Source organism: Rattus norvegicus, chromosome 14 (genome assembly GCF_036323735.1).
Source record: "Rattus norvegicus strain BN/NHsdMcwi chromosome 14, GRCr8, whole genome shotgun sequence".
Classification (NCBI taxonomy): domain Eukaryota; kingdom Metazoa; phylum Chordata; class Mammalia; order Rodentia; family Muridae; genus Rattus; species Rattus norvegicus.
In genome coordinates, this window is record NC_086032.1 from 95,786,779 (window position 1) to 95,804,202 (window position 17,424).

At 41.4% G+C, this 17,424-nt stretch overlaps 1 protein-coding gene and 1 long non-coding RNA gene across 4 annotated transcripts in view; one reads left to right on the forward strand and one right to left on the reverse strand.

Annotated features, from left to right (window-relative positions):
* The window catches only part of Ppp3r1 (protein phosphatase 3, regulatory subunit B, alpha), a 49,683-nt gene that overhangs the window by 28,446 nt on the left and 3,813 nt on the right, over nt 1–17,424 (forward strand). For all 3 annotated transcript variants that reach the window (XM_006251517.5, XM_063273012.1, NM_017309.3), the window contains exons 2-4: nt 2,417–2,456; nt 15,529–15,705; nt 17,035–17,094. In XM_006251517.5, coding sequence (XP_006251579.3) covers nt 2,417–2,456; nt 15,529–15,705; nt 17,035–17,094 — 277 coding nt within the window. The remainder of the gene's footprint in view (nt 1–2,416; nt 2,457–15,528; nt 15,706–17,034; nt 17,095–17,424) is intronic.
* On the reverse strand, nt 4,451–13,488 carry LOC134481791 (uncharacterized). Its single transcript, XR_010057596.1, has 2 exons — nt 11,691–13,488; nt 4,451–10,982 (listed from the first exon to the last, which is right to left on the reverse strand). It is a non-coding gene; the product is annotated as an uncharacterized LOC134481791 (long non-coding RNA).

Genomic DNA, 17,424 nt, shown 5'->3' on the forward strand with positions numbered 1-17,424 from the left:
TTTAGAGTTATTGTGAAGGGTGTGGTTTCCCTAATTTTTTTTTCTCGGCCAGTTTATCATTTGGTTAAAGGAGGGCTACTGATTTCTTTGAGTTAATTTTGTATCCTGCCACTTTGGTGAAGTTTGAGCTGCCTTGTCTGCCCTCAGTGGGGGAGGATGTGCATAGCCTCCCAGAGACTTGATGTGCCAGGGTGGGTGGATACCCAGGAGGACCCCCAGGTTGACACATCACCACCAACGATAAAACAGGACCAATCCTATTGAGGACCCCCACCCCTACCCCTAAAGACAGTGTCATGTAGTCTAGGCTAGCCTCGAACTCACAAAGTCAATGAAGATTACTCATTCTTCCCCTATCACCTGATTCCTGGGTCACCAATGTGCACCACTGTGCCTGATGTATTTTTGTTGGGCCATATTTATGATATGTATTATAGGAGATAGAATATATTATGTGGAGAGAATAGGAGAATATGGTATATGAATAGAGAATACTATAGGAGAATAGAATACAGATTTGCTTTATGATTTCTTTTTAGAAATTAGGTGACAGGGTATAATTATGGTCTTTTCTGCATGGCTTTTTTTTTTCATTGAATTTTATGCCGTTTTGCTGGATTTTGTTTTGTTCCTTTAGAGTGCTTGCTTGTTTTGTCCTGCCCTCAAATCACTTGGAGTTAACTTACTGAGTTTATGGTTGATTTTAAAAAATCTTTCTTCAGGGTAAGCTCAGAATAGCCTTTTAATTCATGGCTAATGCAGACCTTCTGAGGAGTGTACCCCAATGCCTTGTCTGCACACCCTCTTAAGTCACAGCCAGCATTCCCAGCTCTGTAAGCATCAGAGATAGTTTAACCCACTCAACTAGTTCTATCCTTGACTTTGGGGGATGGCCTAATGCAACTGAGAGCTCTCTGTAGATCCCAGATTGCTACAGATTTTAGGTCTCTGTATCTTCCTTCTCTAAGTAAGGTGCTGTTCCCCACAAATACAACCTTGTACTTCTCAGTTCTCTGGGGACAGACCCCAGGTGCCTTTTTTTTTTATTTTTTTATTTTATTCATAGATGGTTGTGAGCCACCATGTGGTTGCTGGGAATTGAACTCAGGACCTCTGGAAGAGCAGTTGGTGCTCTTAACCTCTGAGCCATCTCTCCAGCCCCCCCCCCCTTTTTTTTTTACACCAGTGACTGCAAGTCATTTCTGAAAAGTCCTGCTTCACACAACTTCCCGATTTGCTGTGCTGTACTAGCCACGGGGTTGAGGTGATATTACTCCCAGTGGGCAGATGTTGTTGGGTCTTTCTGGTCTGTGTTTTGATCAAAAAACAGCTCTTTGCCAGGTTTTCTGGTACACACCTTCAGTACATGTTAGACAGGGGCAGGCAGGTTCTTATGATTTCAGGGCTGGCCTGCTCTGCATAGTAAGTTGTGTGCTAGACAGTTTCTTTCTTTATTTTTTTTTTTTTTCGGAGCTGGGGACCGAACCCAGGGCCTGCAAGCGCTCTACCACTGAGCTAAATCCCCAACCCCACTAGACAGTTTCATAGCAAGACTACTATTCAAAATGCCAAGTACATAGCTCATCGCCAACACCAAGCTAATGGTTTTACTCGAGGGGTTCATTGTCAAGTGATCTTGTGAATGACTTGGTCATATTGGACAATGCTTGAATTCTGCAGTCTTATGTAAGTTTAAAACATGTTGGCTTTAGGAAACTTGGGCCTGAATTTTTTTCCTAGAATACCCTTTCCTTCCTCTAGTAGGGAAAGTACATAAGCAATAGGATGGCTTCTTAAGTAAAGAAATGCTTGGAAGCAAGTTTTAAATGGCCGTCTTAGATCGGGCTCATTAGTGTTCCTGCTAACATCTTGCAGGATTTTGAAAGTTCTGTTTTAGTGAATGGATATAATTGGTAACAAGGATTTTTCTCCTTAACAGTTCATATTGCAGTCTCATTAAACTTTAAGTGGAAATGATCAGAATGTTCTCACTCTGAGACTTTTTACCAAAAATAAATTCATTAGCCTGATGTGTTGGCACAAGCCTATAATCCCAGGACAGGAGATTCAGAAGTTCAAAGTCATCCTTAGCTACGCTGGGAGTTCAAGCCAGCCTGGGCTTTGAAACTGTGTCTCGGAAAAGAAATCAAAAAACAAAGAGCTCCTCCAGAAAGACAAGCAAGTGCCTGCCAGTCCCTGATTTGTGGGATTTTGTGTGTGTTGTGTTGATGGTGTTAACAAATACTTGATAAGTTTTCTTATCAGTTAAAAAGTAAGTATAGTTTATAATTCTGGACATAAATTTATGTTTAAAAGGTGTGGCTCATTTGTCTCTTGCCACATAAAACAGTTGTTTAATGTTCTAAAGATGTTTATGTGTACCTGATAACTAATTGATTCTTTCTTCCTTCCCCAGGGAAATGAGGCGAGTTACCCTTTGGAAATGTGCTCACACTGTAAGTCAAACGTAATGGCGACAAGCATTTGTTTTGCTTATGAATCTGGGTGGGAGGGGGGCAGGCATAATCTCTATGATGTGTACTTGTTTCGTATCAAAGGTAGCATGCATTTAAAATGGAGAAGGCATGAAACACACGTTCTTTAAGTTAACAAGTGTAGGGAATATTTAGAAAATAGATTTCATTATTAATATATGCACAATGTTGCAATTACAGATTAAACCCCCAAATCTCTATGAACTAAGGAGGGTTCTTTTCAAAGTGAATTTGTTATCGTGTTTTTTGTTCTGGTTTGGTTTTTTGTTTGTTTGTTTGTTTTTCTATTTGTTGATCTACAACAAATTTTGTAATGTGAGTAACTGTCCCCAGAATTCCCCAAATCACTGGAGAAATGGAATTGCAAGAACACGAAAGCTGTGTTTCGTGGGCTAGAACTTGTCACATAATCGGATCAGCTGCCACCTGGACTAGAGGGAGGGGAAACAGATGTGTTAAATTTGCATTTTGCCATTTGAAAGTTGACATTTTTGGACCTTGATGGAATGGGGCAGGGTAACTGTGAAGACTAGCAGATTTCTAGAGCGAAAGTCGGTTGTCAAATACTTCTTCAGCTACTATAAATGTTTCTTTAGAAGCTTGGGGATGGCTTCTTATTTTTAATTGCATTTTACTTTATCTCTACATATGTGTGGGTGGGGCAGGGCAGGCTCACAAGTTTGCCGAAGGGTCACTGTAAGGGTAGAGATCAGCAGTTTGTGGGGATTTTTTTCACAGAGATCTGTTCTTCTTTGCTTCTAAAATGCTAGGATTAAACGCATCCATTAGTCGGTGCCCTATTGCTGTGAAGAGAACCTTGACCATAGCAGCTCTTATAAAGGACAGCATTTCATGGGGGCTGACTTAGAGTTTCAGAGGTTTAGTCCATTGTCAAGGCAGGAGCACGGAAGCATGCAAGCATACATGTCATGCTGCTGCATGTGTAGCCGTGTGTTCTATGTCCAGGTCCCCTGGCAACAGGAATGGAGAGCCTCTGGGACGAGCATGGGTTTCCCCTCCAGTGACACACTTCCTCTGACAAAGCCATGCCTGCTACTCCTTCAAAAGCGCCACTCCCTGGAGGCCAGCCATTCAAGGCTATGTGATTATGGGGGCCATTCTTATTCACATCACCACATCATGACTGGCTATTGTAGTCTTATTACTGTGTTTGGATGTGTTTGTACATGGCCTGCCTGTGTGGTCACGTGTGCCACGGCATGTACATGAAAGTTAGAAGACAACCGTAGAGTCTGTTCTTTCTTACCTGTTTTTACTCCCTCAAGCCCCTTTACCCCCTCAGTCATTTTTGCCAGTCCAGGTCTTAACTTTATTATATACATTAGATGGAAGCTTAATATTTGAAAGGCTGGATGTTAATTTAGAATTAGAGTTGTGTCTGGTTGCAAAGTTCTAGAGCGAGAAGCTTGACATTTACTTTGTAGTTTCCTAATTTTAGGATAGGCAGTTTCATAGTGTGGCTTATAAATGTTCTTAAAAGTTTAATGCAGAGTTGGAGAGATGGCTCAATGGTTAAGAACACTGACTACTCTTCCAGAGGTCATGAGTTCAATTCCCAGCAACCATAAGGTGGCTTACAACCATCTGTAATGGAATTTGATGCCTCTCTCCCCTCCCTCTTTCCTTCCCTTTTGTCCTCTACCATTCAAAATCAATGTCTGCACCCAGGTATAGTACCATACATCTGTAATTCCAGCCTTTGGGTGCTGTGAAGGAGGGTTGTCATGAGTTGGAGGTCATTAGAGTATGTAATGAAACTGTGTCTCAGAAGCCTGTCAGCTAATGCGTTTGGTTTAGTTGTCTGTGGTAGAACCCTGGGTAGCACAGTCGTTCGAGGGAACATGTATGTGCACTCACAAAGGAATGGAGCACTGGTTTGATCTGCGCCAGATGAGGAGTAAGGAAGGGCCTGCTGTAGAACAGACGCTGTGCAGTGTATTTCTCTAGGCACATTTATTAAGAGAAAACCTTAGTAACACCAAGTAGCCGTTTCAGAACAGTTGGGCATCAGAAATGAAGAACACGAACGTGGATAGTCTGAGGTCTTGATAATCAGAGAACCAAAAGAAAGAAATGAAGTCTTAGTCATTTTTGTTTTAAGGACTGGTGGTGACCAGGTGGCTGATGTCCTCTTGGAAGTAAGTCAGGTCTCAGGTGAAAGGGCATTTATCAGGAAAGGGTGGGCAGGCTCTTTGGAACTGGAATGGAGACCATGGTAGGTTAAGACAGTTTGAAGCTTCTAGGGTTCCAGGTCATGCTGTTCTCAGGACAACCCCCGTTGGCCCTTTTACTATGGCTGGTTCTGTTTGCTCTGAGTCCTCTTGCTTTGGTGCTGCTTCAGTTTTGCAGTATTAAAACTGTTCTTCTCAGTTTGAATTCGTTTGTACTGTTGTGTTTTTGCAATGTTATGAAGCCAGTTTCTACTTTTGCTTTGCTCTCTAGCCCAGATCGACCTGCAGCTATGTAGGCTGGCTGTGAATTTAAGTTCCCTCTGGTTCAGCCTCCCATTGGCTCATAGGCATGTGCCACCACATCCAGCTTAGTAGTAATTCTTGGCTTTTTTGAGACAGGATTATGTGTGTATCGGGCTGGCCTTGAACTTTCTCTGTAATCAGAGAGTTGTCAGCTTCTGATCTTCCTGCCTTGACATTCCGAGTACTGGAATCACAGGCATCTGCCGGTATCCAGTTCATGAGGTATTGGTGATGTCTGGCTTTTATCCATTTGACTGTTACTTGATAATTTTGAAGTATCTAAGAATTTTAATCTAGAAGTACTGAAAGCCCACATGAGTACTTGGTTTTTAAGTTTGTGGTTCCTATCTAAAATCTGGCCGTTTTATTTTTGTTTTTAATTATGTTTATGCTTAGGTCTCTGTGTGCAAGTGTTTGGGAGATCAGAAGATGTTAGTTTCCCTGAATCTGGGGTTAGAAACAGTTGTTAGCTACCGAGATGTGGGTACTGGAATCTGGCCAGGTACTCTACAAGGGCAGGGAGTGCGCTGAGCCATCTCTCAGGCCCTAAAGAGTCTTCAAACTGTGGAGGTTTCATGTTTAAGAAAATAGACGGCTATCCATATGATAATATACCACTTTAATCTTCACATTTGTAGTAACTTCCTTTTCTTTTGTACATTTGATAGTTGATCTGTTTTGTGCAGAATATTAAACTGCTGGTCTGTAAGGACTTTTTTATTGATTAGATTATACTCACTGTGTGTAGATAGTGCCAGGTTACAGACATCCATTTCAATCCAGTATATATTGTGCTGTATTCACATCCCCCTGTTATTTTCTCCTCCCCCTCAGTCTATCTTGCTTCTACTTTCCTGTCCTATAAACTCAAAACTGAGAGGAAGCATGCCGCTTTCTCTCCTAGTTTCCGTTATTTTGCTTACTAGTGTAATCATCCCGTTCTTTCGTAAGAGTCCTGTGGGGCTGTGTTGGGTGGCATAGCTGGGTCACCTTGGCATCCACAGTGGCTTTGCTAGTAGACACTCCCATGAGCAGCGTAGTCAAGCCCCACCCGAGTCTTTGCCAGCATTTGATTTGTTTTTATGACAGTCATTCTGACTGGTGTGAGTGGAGTTCCCCCATGGTCAAGGACATTGAACATTTTTTTCTGTGTGTTGTGTTTGTGTGACAGTTTCATGTCATCTCTTGAAATCTTTTCATCTCATTTACCTATTTATTGATTAGCTGTTCGATATTTGTATTTGGCATTTTGTATTTTGAGTTCTTCATTTTAGATATTTATCTTCTGATAAATATATTATAGCTATCTATCTATAGATAGATCTAGCAAAGCTTTTTATCCATGTTTGCTGTTTAGAGTGTTTGAAATGTATGTTTGTTTGTTTGTTTGTTTGAGGGTTTCTCTGTATAGCCTTGGCTGTCCTGGAACTTACCTGATATGGCTTTAACAAGGAGATGCTGCCTGCCTCTGCCTCCCGTGTGCTGAGATTGAAGGCTTGGACCACCATCACCGCCTGGCCTTGAAATAATTTTTTAGTTCTAGTTTTCCTTCTGGCCAGTGTGTTTCCATAACTATTACCTCGAATGGAATGGCTGATTTTAAGAAATTAGTATCTATTGTCCAAATTGTAACTTATTTTTGGTTAATAATCTGAGATGTCTTACTGTTTTAGGACCACACCAGATTCCACATTGGAGAAATAAATGTTTAGTTAACTTCAGAATAAATCAGATTCATCCAGATATCATTAGTGACTAAGGCAGGGAAAATATGCCAGACTTGGTGTAAATTTTGGGGACAGGGACAAGTCTTGTTGGTTTTTCATTTGTTTACTTGCTCCCATGTGTATGAATCTGCATGCTCCAGGCAGTGTCCTTGCCTGTCTGCCTACAGGTTAGAGGACCAGGCAGTCATTTTTCTCCTTCCAAGTGTGTTCCAAAGATAGACCTCAGGCTTTGGTCGTCTTTACCTGCCAAGCCAACTTTATTTTGCAGTCAGAAAGAGGAATTCCAGTAGGACTTGTTTTTTAATGTTGCCTTTACATTTTATTGGCAAAATACGCATTTTGTATTTTTCTGAATTATCTAGACCTGACCTGTTAGATATCATGAGGATTCATTTAATCAAGAAAGTGCTTTAAAAGAAATAATATGGTTTCTAAGGTTGTAAATTTCTTATTTCAAATAGTTTTCTGTGCCTCCTATTTTTGAATATGCAGCCTTTTCTTTGGTACGGTGTTATTGTGTTTAGTAAATTCCTGGACCAGCACCCCCAGAAACATCTCTTGGTGTAGCACTGGGACAGTTCTGAAAAATTTACCGTGAATGCCATTGCCCTTGGAGACACAGTGTTTTTGTATACTTGGGATGCAAAGCCAACTCAAAGCATTGGGTATTCCTCACAAGGTGACAGGGTGACAGTTCCAGGGAACTGAAGGCAGAAGTCTGAGCATGCCTAAGGCTTCCCAGAGCTACACACACGTTGTCTGTAGTGTAGCCATCCGCTGGAAGCCTGAGAGCCTCTGCTTGCTCCTGACAGAGTTTATGTAGTTAAGGGATGTGCTTCTGGTCATAGCACAGGGTATGTAGTCAGATCTACAAGACCATTCATTCACAGTGGTCTTCAGAACAGGTTATATTTTAGCTGGAACAGATTGACCACCACATGCAACATTTCTAATATCAGGACAACGTGTAGTCACTTGGTTAGACTCTATGAATACCTTTTTGTTTTGTTTTGTTTTGTTTTTTAACATAGCAAGGTTTTTTGTTTTTTTTTTTTAAAGCCATGGTCTCTAGAGTAGAGACGTTTTCTCAAATAGAGTTCTTCTTAGAAGACTTACATGCCTGACTTTTTAATTCCTTACAAGTTTCATTCATTATCTTATATCTTGATTACCCTCCAGCTCCTTCCACATTCTCTAACATATCTCACTCCTGACTTCACATCTTCCATTAAAATGAGTATTTTTACCCTACCAAGTCCATTCAGTGCTACCCCTATGTATGTGGGTTCATCACAGGGCTCTGGAGAACCTACCAGTACCAGCCATCAGTAGCTTCAGCTCAGGGTGGAGCCTCACACCCCTCCTCCATGCTGGAACTTAACTGGCTTGATCTTGAAGTTGGATTTTTTTTTTTTTTTCAAAATCCAGGTTATGTTGAATAGTAAGAGAATTCTTTTGAGAGTGGAGAGAACTTGGAGTTGTGAGCATTTGGCTAAGGTAAAAGGAGGTCTTCCCTACCAGCTGTTCCAAAGCATGGTGACAAGGACAGCCTCCTGTATTCCCTTGAAGTCAAGACCAGCTCTATTCCTGTTGGTAAAAGATTACATATAAGTAATCATAAAGGAATTAGAGTAGAAATGCAGTCCAGAAGGTGTGGGGCTTTGTGGTATAGTTAAGACAGTGTAACTCAGTTTTGACAGTCACTGAAGGTGTCCACACAGGGAGTTAGCACATATTTGAGGTGAGGCATGGGAATGTACAAATTTATCCCTGCACGTGCGTTTGCTCATGTGTGTGTAGAAACCCAAGGGAAAAAAATGCATGAATTAGTTATCAACCATGTGGGTTCTAGGGATCAAACGTAAGGCTTGGCTATAAACACCCCCACCACTGAGCCATCTTGCCAGCCCAAACCTAAAGTTTTATTACATAAAAAGTGGGTGGGAGTACCCGATGTCATCCTCGTCAGAGAAGCTGGGGCCTGGGGACTCTTTAGTGTGATGTTTTTCTAATTGATGACATCAGCTGGTTCAGGCTGTCTTAGATTTTTGTCTCCCAGGAATTCCCATAGAAAGACTAAGTACTTATAATAGCATATGGTATCCCATTTATGTCCAGCTTGATAGAATGGCCATTAAATTTTATTTTAATTTTATGTAACCTTGATTAGCCTGTAGTGCACTGTACAGAACAGGCTGGCCTCAAACTCACAGGGACCACCGTACCTGGAACCTGTTAATTTTATGTAGCTTTACACTTAGAAAAATTAATGGAAGAATTAGGCTTAAAGCCCCAGTTAGTTTTGAAAATTGATCTCATACTGAGCTATTCTTTCATTTAGCCACTAATCAAGAGATTTAAAGATCATAGGAACAAGGAAAATCCTATGTAATTAGACCAAATTTTGCAAATAATTTAAATATTTGTCCAGTAAAATTATTCTGTGGCTACTATGAGATTAGCAGGAATACACTAAGTAGGAGTAATTATTTCCAGTAGGATTTTCTTCCTCTAAGGCAGCAGCTTTCTTTCAGTTTGCAACAACCCAAAAGAAGGTTTCAAGGGGGAAACATTTTAAGACATTATTAGCTGTAGGAATGTAGCTTAAAAACCACCTCGTCATGGAGTTCAGTGGAGCATTGAGTACAGAGCGGGGCTGCAAACACAAGAGTTGGTCCACGTTGAAAATAGACAAGAATGGAACTTAAGGGTAAAGCGTGTTACAAGTAGGTTTGTGAAGAATAAAACTGAAGGATGCACCCAGGACACTTTACTGAGCTCGTAAGCGTCCTCAGTGCTGACATAAACTGTTGTCTGCCTTTAATTTAATCCTGGTATTTTGGAGGCAGAGGCAGGTAGATCTCTTGATCTAGGCCAGCTAGGGACAGTGACTGTTTATTTGTGCTACAGAGACGGCTCAGCAGTTAAGAGCAGCACGTATTGTTCCTGTGGAGACTGGAGTCGATACCCAGCATCCAAGCCAGGCAGGTCACAGCTGCCTTTAACTCTAGATCCAGGGGCTTTAACCTTACCTCTGACCTCTCAGGGTATTACACACAAATTTACACTTACTCGGAGAGAAGGAGGGAGAGAGACAAGGTGTTACCAGTTTTTAAGTCTAAACCTGGGTCTAAAACAGGTTGTTAAATATACCTAAGGAAGGGCGGCAGTAATGGACTCCAAAGCCACAGTGTTTCAAGAGAAGGGGACCATGACAGAAACAGTGCAATGGTGATCGGACTATGTTGGAGCCTTAAGGGAAAGAGAGCTTCCCTTTAAAACACTAAGAGGAACTTGACAGAGTGAGGGGGGTGGGGGAGGAGGGGACAGAAGAGAAACCCAAGATGCAGAGGTGGGTGTCTCTGAAGCATAGCCCGGAGGAGCTGGGCTGGTTAGGACCAGAAGTGGGGATTGCTGCTGCAAGGAGTGGGGCCTGGTCTCAGGCTTGGGAGCCGGCCCTCTGCAAAGCACTGCTGTGTGTTAGGGGCAGGCCCACATTCTAACAAAAGTGAAATCAAGGTCACCCATTTATTATGAATTCTTCTGCCAAACCAAGCCTTTGTTTCTGTCTTAAATAAGCCTTATTGCTGTGTATATTAAGTCTGTCTTCCGCATTTCTTTCTTTAGTCCCTCGTTAGTTTGGTAATCGGCTTGCAAGCCTGTACTTCAGTTAGGATGGTATTGATCAACCAGTTTCTTAGAAGAGGTAGAATAGGGTGAGGAAAAAGAAAACAAGGCCAGGTAGACTGAGACAAAGCTGTATCGTATTCACATGTATGTACACACACACACACACACACACACACACACACACACACACACACACACACCGCACATCACTGGCACAGACTAACAATTGCACCAGTAGATAAATGGAATTACATGAAATCAACAGTGTTAGAGTAAATTTTCAGGAAACTAAATCTTACTAATTTGGTGTGCTTCTGAGTCAGAATAAGGTAATAAAATCACAACCTAAACACCGTGTAGTGCGAGCCAGAGGTCAGAAGGTGATGTACTTGGGCTAATATTTGGCTTGATTCAGGGGCTAATGAATAGAGAGGGAAATGCAGATGGACAGTTCTAACAAATAAAACCAGAGAACCCTACAGTTCTTTCACAGATCAAGGGTCCACATGCGACTGAGGAAGTTTCCAGTGGGTTTTGTTCGGGGAATAGAGGTGGCATCAAGTTTCACCTCCTCATAAGCTCCCCCAATGTTGATATAGCACTGTCTTTGAGAATTTTTCTTTTCCTGGAGGTTCCTAGAGAAGAAGGGAGGAGAGAGTGGTGAGGGAAAGCCAGAGAAGAGGCAGAGCTAAGCTAAGCTGGGGCCCTCAGAGCTCACTTTGAGTTCCGGCAGTGTCTCTAAGGTGCACTTCCAGTAACTCAGTATTTCTTTCCACTAGATGGCATCCCACCAAAGGGACCCAGATATTCTACCTAAAGGACCCAGAACCAGAAATAAGCACTTCTCCAATAGGAGCCAGCAAGGAGGCAGGACGGCTCCCGCCTTCCTTCTGTCCCTAGGAGAGCTCCAAAAAAGCTTAAGCTCATTTTCCGTCTTTCGCCAAAACATCTGTGGAGAGCCCGGGAGGACTGTTTTTCTCAAACCCATTCTCCCCCTTGTCTAGGGTGGAAACTTTCTGGTCAGGGTCCAAAGACTAAAAGCATCTATGAGAATTGACTTCACGTCTCTAGATTTTAGCATAACTCTGAAAGAACACATACACAAAAACATTTTACCATTATTACCTTGTCCCCTTTAACCTGTTTCCAATCCGGAATATTCAATCCGCCATTAGCTATAAACCAAGGACTTACTTGTTCTATAGCTTTAACAAAATCTTGGGCTGTCTTTACCTTAATACCAGTGCCTTGTTGTTTGAGTAAACTCACAAGCTGATCTACGACCAATAACGAGGAACTTGTAGTTCCCATGGCTAAGACAAAACCTTTGTAGCGATACTTACTTTCAGTTTTGTCCCGTGGTCCCCAATATGTTCCGCTTCCTTGCCAGCTGGCCTTTTGGAACAATCCCATCAGGTTATCCTCTCTTTCCCTGATCTCCGTGGGACCTCCAAATGATATTCATGCCAGTGTGTGAATATCCAGCATAGGTCTGCAGGATTGAAAGAAACACATACACGGGTCATCCGTTTCCAGAGAGTGCCACCAAGGCTTAGCTCTGATCTCCTTATATACCCGAGGCAAAAGCTGTGGAAAACAACAAGGCAGGTGAAAATCCCCAAGCAGGAGAACAGGAAAAGTCTGTGTCCTGGAAAGTCCCTGACCCAATCAGGGGCATAAACAATTTCTTAATAGCGAGGGAGAAGGTTGCCAGGGAAAGTCCTGGGCTCAAATCAGGGCCTAGAGCAGCTGCCAAGCGTGTAAACAACTTCTCGCTATAGCAGGCTAAAAGGCTCAGCAAGGGAGGGGAAACACCCCAAAGTAGGGCCCTACACTTTCCTCCTCAAGTTTGAAATTTGGCTAACAGCATGAATTGCATTTAAATTTGTAATGTATTTCTTAGGTAGCTTTTAAAGTCCTGTTAGACTGGCTGTTTTTCATTTTCCGATTGTCTACAGTTGAAACTTGTAATATGTGAAAAAGTAAGTGAATAAAACATACGGGGATATCAGCTATTCCCCATTTCCCTAAATGCTTGCAAATTTCCAGGTAAAATGATTAACTTTAAAATATAAAAGCAGCCACTAATTAGCTTCCCCCAGCAAATGCTTCCTCTCCTGGAGTTTTGGTTCCCATTTTAGTCTTTTTTTCCCTCTTTCTTGAAAATTGTGGCCTTTTATGTGAGCAGATGGGATGTGTTGGGTTGGATCTCTGCGCTGCTGTAGTAGTTTCCTTGCCTTCACCCTGGGATATTTGGATCTTCCCATGCTGTAGTGAAAGCTTTTTCTCACACTTTTGGGGATATCATGAGACAGCCCAATACTCAGACTGCCTGTAAGTGTGTCTTCCTGACACACATGAAGTTTTTCACAATTTAGGAGGGAAATATATCATCTCGGGACCCTTTGAGGCCATTCAGTGTCTTAGGATGTTTCCCTTGACACCTACCCTACAGGACTAGAGAGATTCGCCTCTTCAATGTTTCTATGATTAGCTGCTCAGAGAATTTCTATACTAAAAGCAGCCGGGTCATAGGAAACAGAAGAGACAAGCAAATGCTAAGCTAGAGGAGTAGTAGGGGAAAAAGACAAAGAAGGCTGTGGCAAACTTTCAAATGAGTATCATGTTTAAAAACAAAAACAACAGAAATCCCTGTTTAGAACAACACAGGGGAGTATGGACCATAGAGGAAGTCCAGGCCACAGGGAGAGCTTCTTGCTTACCTTCGAAGGCAGCGAGACAGCTGGGTGCATGGTATTTGCTGCTGATTAGTGAGTGACTTCCTGAGAGTAGATAATCCTTTGAGTCGTAGGTTGGGTTGTAAAAACACTAATGTGGGTTGGGGACTTAGCTCAGTGGTAGAGCGCTTGCCTAGGAAGCGCAAGACCCTGGGTTTGCTCCCCAGCTCCGAAAAATGAACCAAAAAAAAAAAAAAAAAACACTAATGTAGGGCGGGTTGGTCATGCTTCACTTTAGTCCCAGCACTTGGGAGGCAGAGGCGGGTGACTCTGAGTTTAGGCTAACCTGATCTACAGAGTGAATCCTAGGATAGTCAAGAATGCACAGAGAAACCTTGTTTTTTGTCTTTTTTGGGGATTTTGTTGTTATTGATGATGATGTTTGGGGTATGAATGGGGCAAAAACAAACTGTCTATCTTTCTCCCTCCCTCTTTCCTTCCCTCCCTTCCTCTCTGTATGTACGTAAAGCACAGATCTGACTTCAGTGGGAATATAGTTTATTCTCTATTCTCTATATAAACACAACTGGCTGTAGTTCAGGAACAGAGAATTAGGATACCGAGCACATTCACTATTCAATTCTTTTCTTCATAGCTACAAAGCAAAAGCAAGTTAGAAAATTAATGTATTTACCAAATATATTGCTGAAGATCCGTGGTAGATGGGTTACTATAAAGTACTCGATGCTGTCTGTTGATAGATAATCTGTAGCTCGTGGGTTCCTGGAAGCCAGTGATCTGCTGAATTAACGGACCCCAAACAGGACTGTCAGTAGGGCGTTAGGTCAGGGACAGAGATAGATGGTAAGTGGTTATTAAAGTCTAAGATATTTAGACTGTACCTGGAATATACTAAAAGTGTAGAGTCATGAAGTTTTAATCAGTCAGCTCCTTTTTAAAGAAATCTTTAGCATAAGTGTGGCATTCACTTCAGTTCACCATAATTTATATTTAATAGATAAGCTATTTAAAAAAATCTACGCTCAGGAGGCAGAGCCAAGCAGATCTCTGAGCTCAAGGCTACATAGTGAAACCTTGTCTCAGAAGAGCATCTTTCTCTTTTGAAAGAAAATTTAATCTTTTCAAAGCTATACTTTTAAAAGGCGGCAAAGTTACTGCCCACAGTTTGTTGAAACATTGAGAAGCACAATAGATTGAAGACTATTTTCCTTTTTTTTAAAGGAAGAATGGGATGTTTGAAAGGTGGTATCTATCGGATGTTGAAATATGCTTCAGTACTTATGCAAATGATCTATGACTATGCCACATACTGAAGGAAGGGTGCTAACAGGATTGAGTTCAGTCTGTTACAGAGCTGTCTGCATGGATGGTAGATTTGTAAACCTACCATTTCAAAAAGTGAAGTCATGTTTGATGTGTTACTCTGCAGCTTGTTTCGTCCACTGCTGGCCATAGGAGGCAGTGCTTCTGTGGAGATGGTAGTCACACCGCCTTACACAGTGCATTAAGAGAACTAAATTTCCTGTTTCGCTTTCCAAGTGTGTGTTGTCTTATCTTCAAATGCTCTTTTTCTCGTTTTGTCCTCCACCCCCAGGCACTGTTCACTGTTCATGGTTTTGCCTTCCAAACTGGCTTTAAATATTCTAGGTAATTAGGGCAGGCGCCATGCTTTTGAAATGAGACTTTTCTGTCTTCCCTCAGAGAAGTAGTACATACACCAGCGTGCACTCTGTTACTCCTCTGAAGAGTGCTAGGCAGTGCAGTCCGCTGTAATTCCCAGCTGCCACTGTGAACACCCTGTTCTGCCGTGTGCTCCGTTGTAGGGGCCTCGGGCATAATTTACCAGATTACATGATGTGCTTCACTGTGTATCACAGAGCAGGCTTGGAGAGTTAGGGGACTTTGGCTCTGCTGTCGACTGAAGTGTATTTGTTTGGAGCATTTTTAAGGTGCGTGAGGCCAACTGTGATGGCCATTAGATTTGTTGTGCGCATCCCCGCAGGTTGGTTGGGGTTTTATGGCATCTGTAAGTTCTGGAGCATCAGTACCGGGAGAAGTCTCCACACACCCATACGTTTGCATGTTTACTGACATTACTCTGCTCCTTTTGACATTACTACAGTAGATGTTAGTGGTGGTCGCGTGGTCTGTACTTTAGTACTGCAGGTGGTTTTTGCAGTATCCATCTGAATATGGTCATATATTTTAAACGCACACTTTAATGAAGATGTAGATAAAGGTGCCATGGGGCACAGCAGACATGACTCAGCCTGTGTCACGGTCTCCATGATCCGCTTGGTAAAGCAGCGTCACCTTGGGGTAGTTGGCTGCCTGGCGTGCTGTTGGCACTCACCGGATGGGAGGAACAGACAAATGCCGCTGAAGGAGAAGAAGCACTTCCTGTACTTACTGACAAGAAATTTGAAGCTTCTGAGATCAAACTGAAAATTAAAGTTTTGCCGCTTTCTTCATTTGCTTTTAGTCGATGCTGATGAGATTAAAAGGCTAGGAAAGAGATTCAAGAAGCTTGACTTGGACAACTCTGGTTCTTTGAGCGTGGAGGAGTTCATGTCTCTGCCTGAGTTACAACAGAACCCTTTAGTACAGCGGGTCATAGATATATTCGACACAGACGGGAATGGAGAAGTGGACTTCAAAGGTAACGGTCATTTTGTTTTTAAAGTTGTCTTAAAGCACTCTTCATCAGAATGAAACTAGAATTTTTTAAGGTGTCTCTATCTTTGGTGGTCTTATAAAGATTATGGTAAAACGCTAAAGTCTGTTACATCTAGATTTTAATTATTCCTTACTTTTGCTTCATAAGTTATCAGGAGATCTATTACAGTGTAATCTACTACAAAAAGGAACATTGCCTATTTCCTTGTTTTAAGAAAATTTCCTTACTCAAGGACAGCTTAACGATATTAAAAACTGTGTTTTTTTTCTTGTTTCTTTATATTATTTTAAAGACTGAGACCTGTACTGATCTGCTTTATTTTAGCCAGACACCAAGGAATCTTTGGTGCAAATATTGATTAATTTATATATAATTTTATATTTGATCTTACACTTCTAGATAACGTATAACTAGTATTTTCAGTGTTCTTGTTTTTTATTTGTTTATAAATTATTGTTTGCCAAGTAGTAAAGAAATTACTTTTCAAGAACTTTCCAACAGTGTATTTACATGATTTTAAAATTTGGAATGGAAACAAAATAATTTTTTTTTAAAGATTTATTTATTTTTTGTATACAATTACACACACAGATCCCATTACAGATGGCTATGAGCCACCATGTGGTTGCTGGGACTTGAACTCAGGACCTCTGGAAGAGCAGTCAGTGCTCTTAACCACTGAGCCATCTCTCCAGCCCACAAAATAATTTTTGTTTTGTTAAAATAATGTAGTCTTGCTTATCATAGTCTAAAGAAATTGATTAAATAAATGTCCTTAAAGAGTGTTTTTGAGTATTAATGGCTCACAGGCCTTAACACATAATTCAAATTGGTTAATCTTGACAACTCAAATTAAAAATTAAATAAAATGAAATAATTGTTTGGAGCCTTAAAAAAAATGACAATATTGGAGGCCAGAGAGATGGCTCAGGGGTTAAGAGCACTAACTGCTCTTCCAGAGGTCCTGAGTTCAATCCCCAGCATCCACAACCATCTCTAATGAGATCTGATGCACTCTTCTGGTGAAGCCAGAATATATATGTACATAAAATAAATACTTTTTAAAAATTAGCATTTTTGATTTTTCATTACTTTTAATACTTTGTACAAGAAATAGGCTTTTGAATGTTGCATTTCTTTTTTTTTTTTTTTTTTTTTTGGTTCTTTTTTTGGGAGCTGGGGACCGAACCCAGGGCCTTGCGCTTCCTAGGCAAGCGCTCTACCACTGAGCTAAATCCCCAACCCCGAATGTTGCATTTCTTTATAAAAATTAAAAGTTGTGATTTGTAAATATTTTCAACTTCTATTTAGAATTCATTGAAGGAGTCTCTCAGTTCAGTGTCAAAGGCGATAAGGAACAGAAGTTGAGGTGTAAGTATTTTCCTCCTTAAACTGCCGCTCCACATTGTAATTCAGACTTCTAAAACCATTTTAAGACCCTTTAGTCACAGTAGGAGTCATCCATGATGTTTGCAGCTAGCATATTTGAATGCTGTGTCACCGTTAGTGATATAGTGGGAAGACATGTTTCTGAGACCAGGCGCACACAGGCTGGAAGCAGTGCTAGTCATCTCACTCTGTCGCTTAACCTTGTAGTCAGCTGTCAGTCAGACATAGGTAGCGTCTGTACTTTAAAAAGTGCCATCTTCATGTCCGGTAATACTGTTTTTCATTTTAAGTATTTGTTGTTTGTCCTTTAAT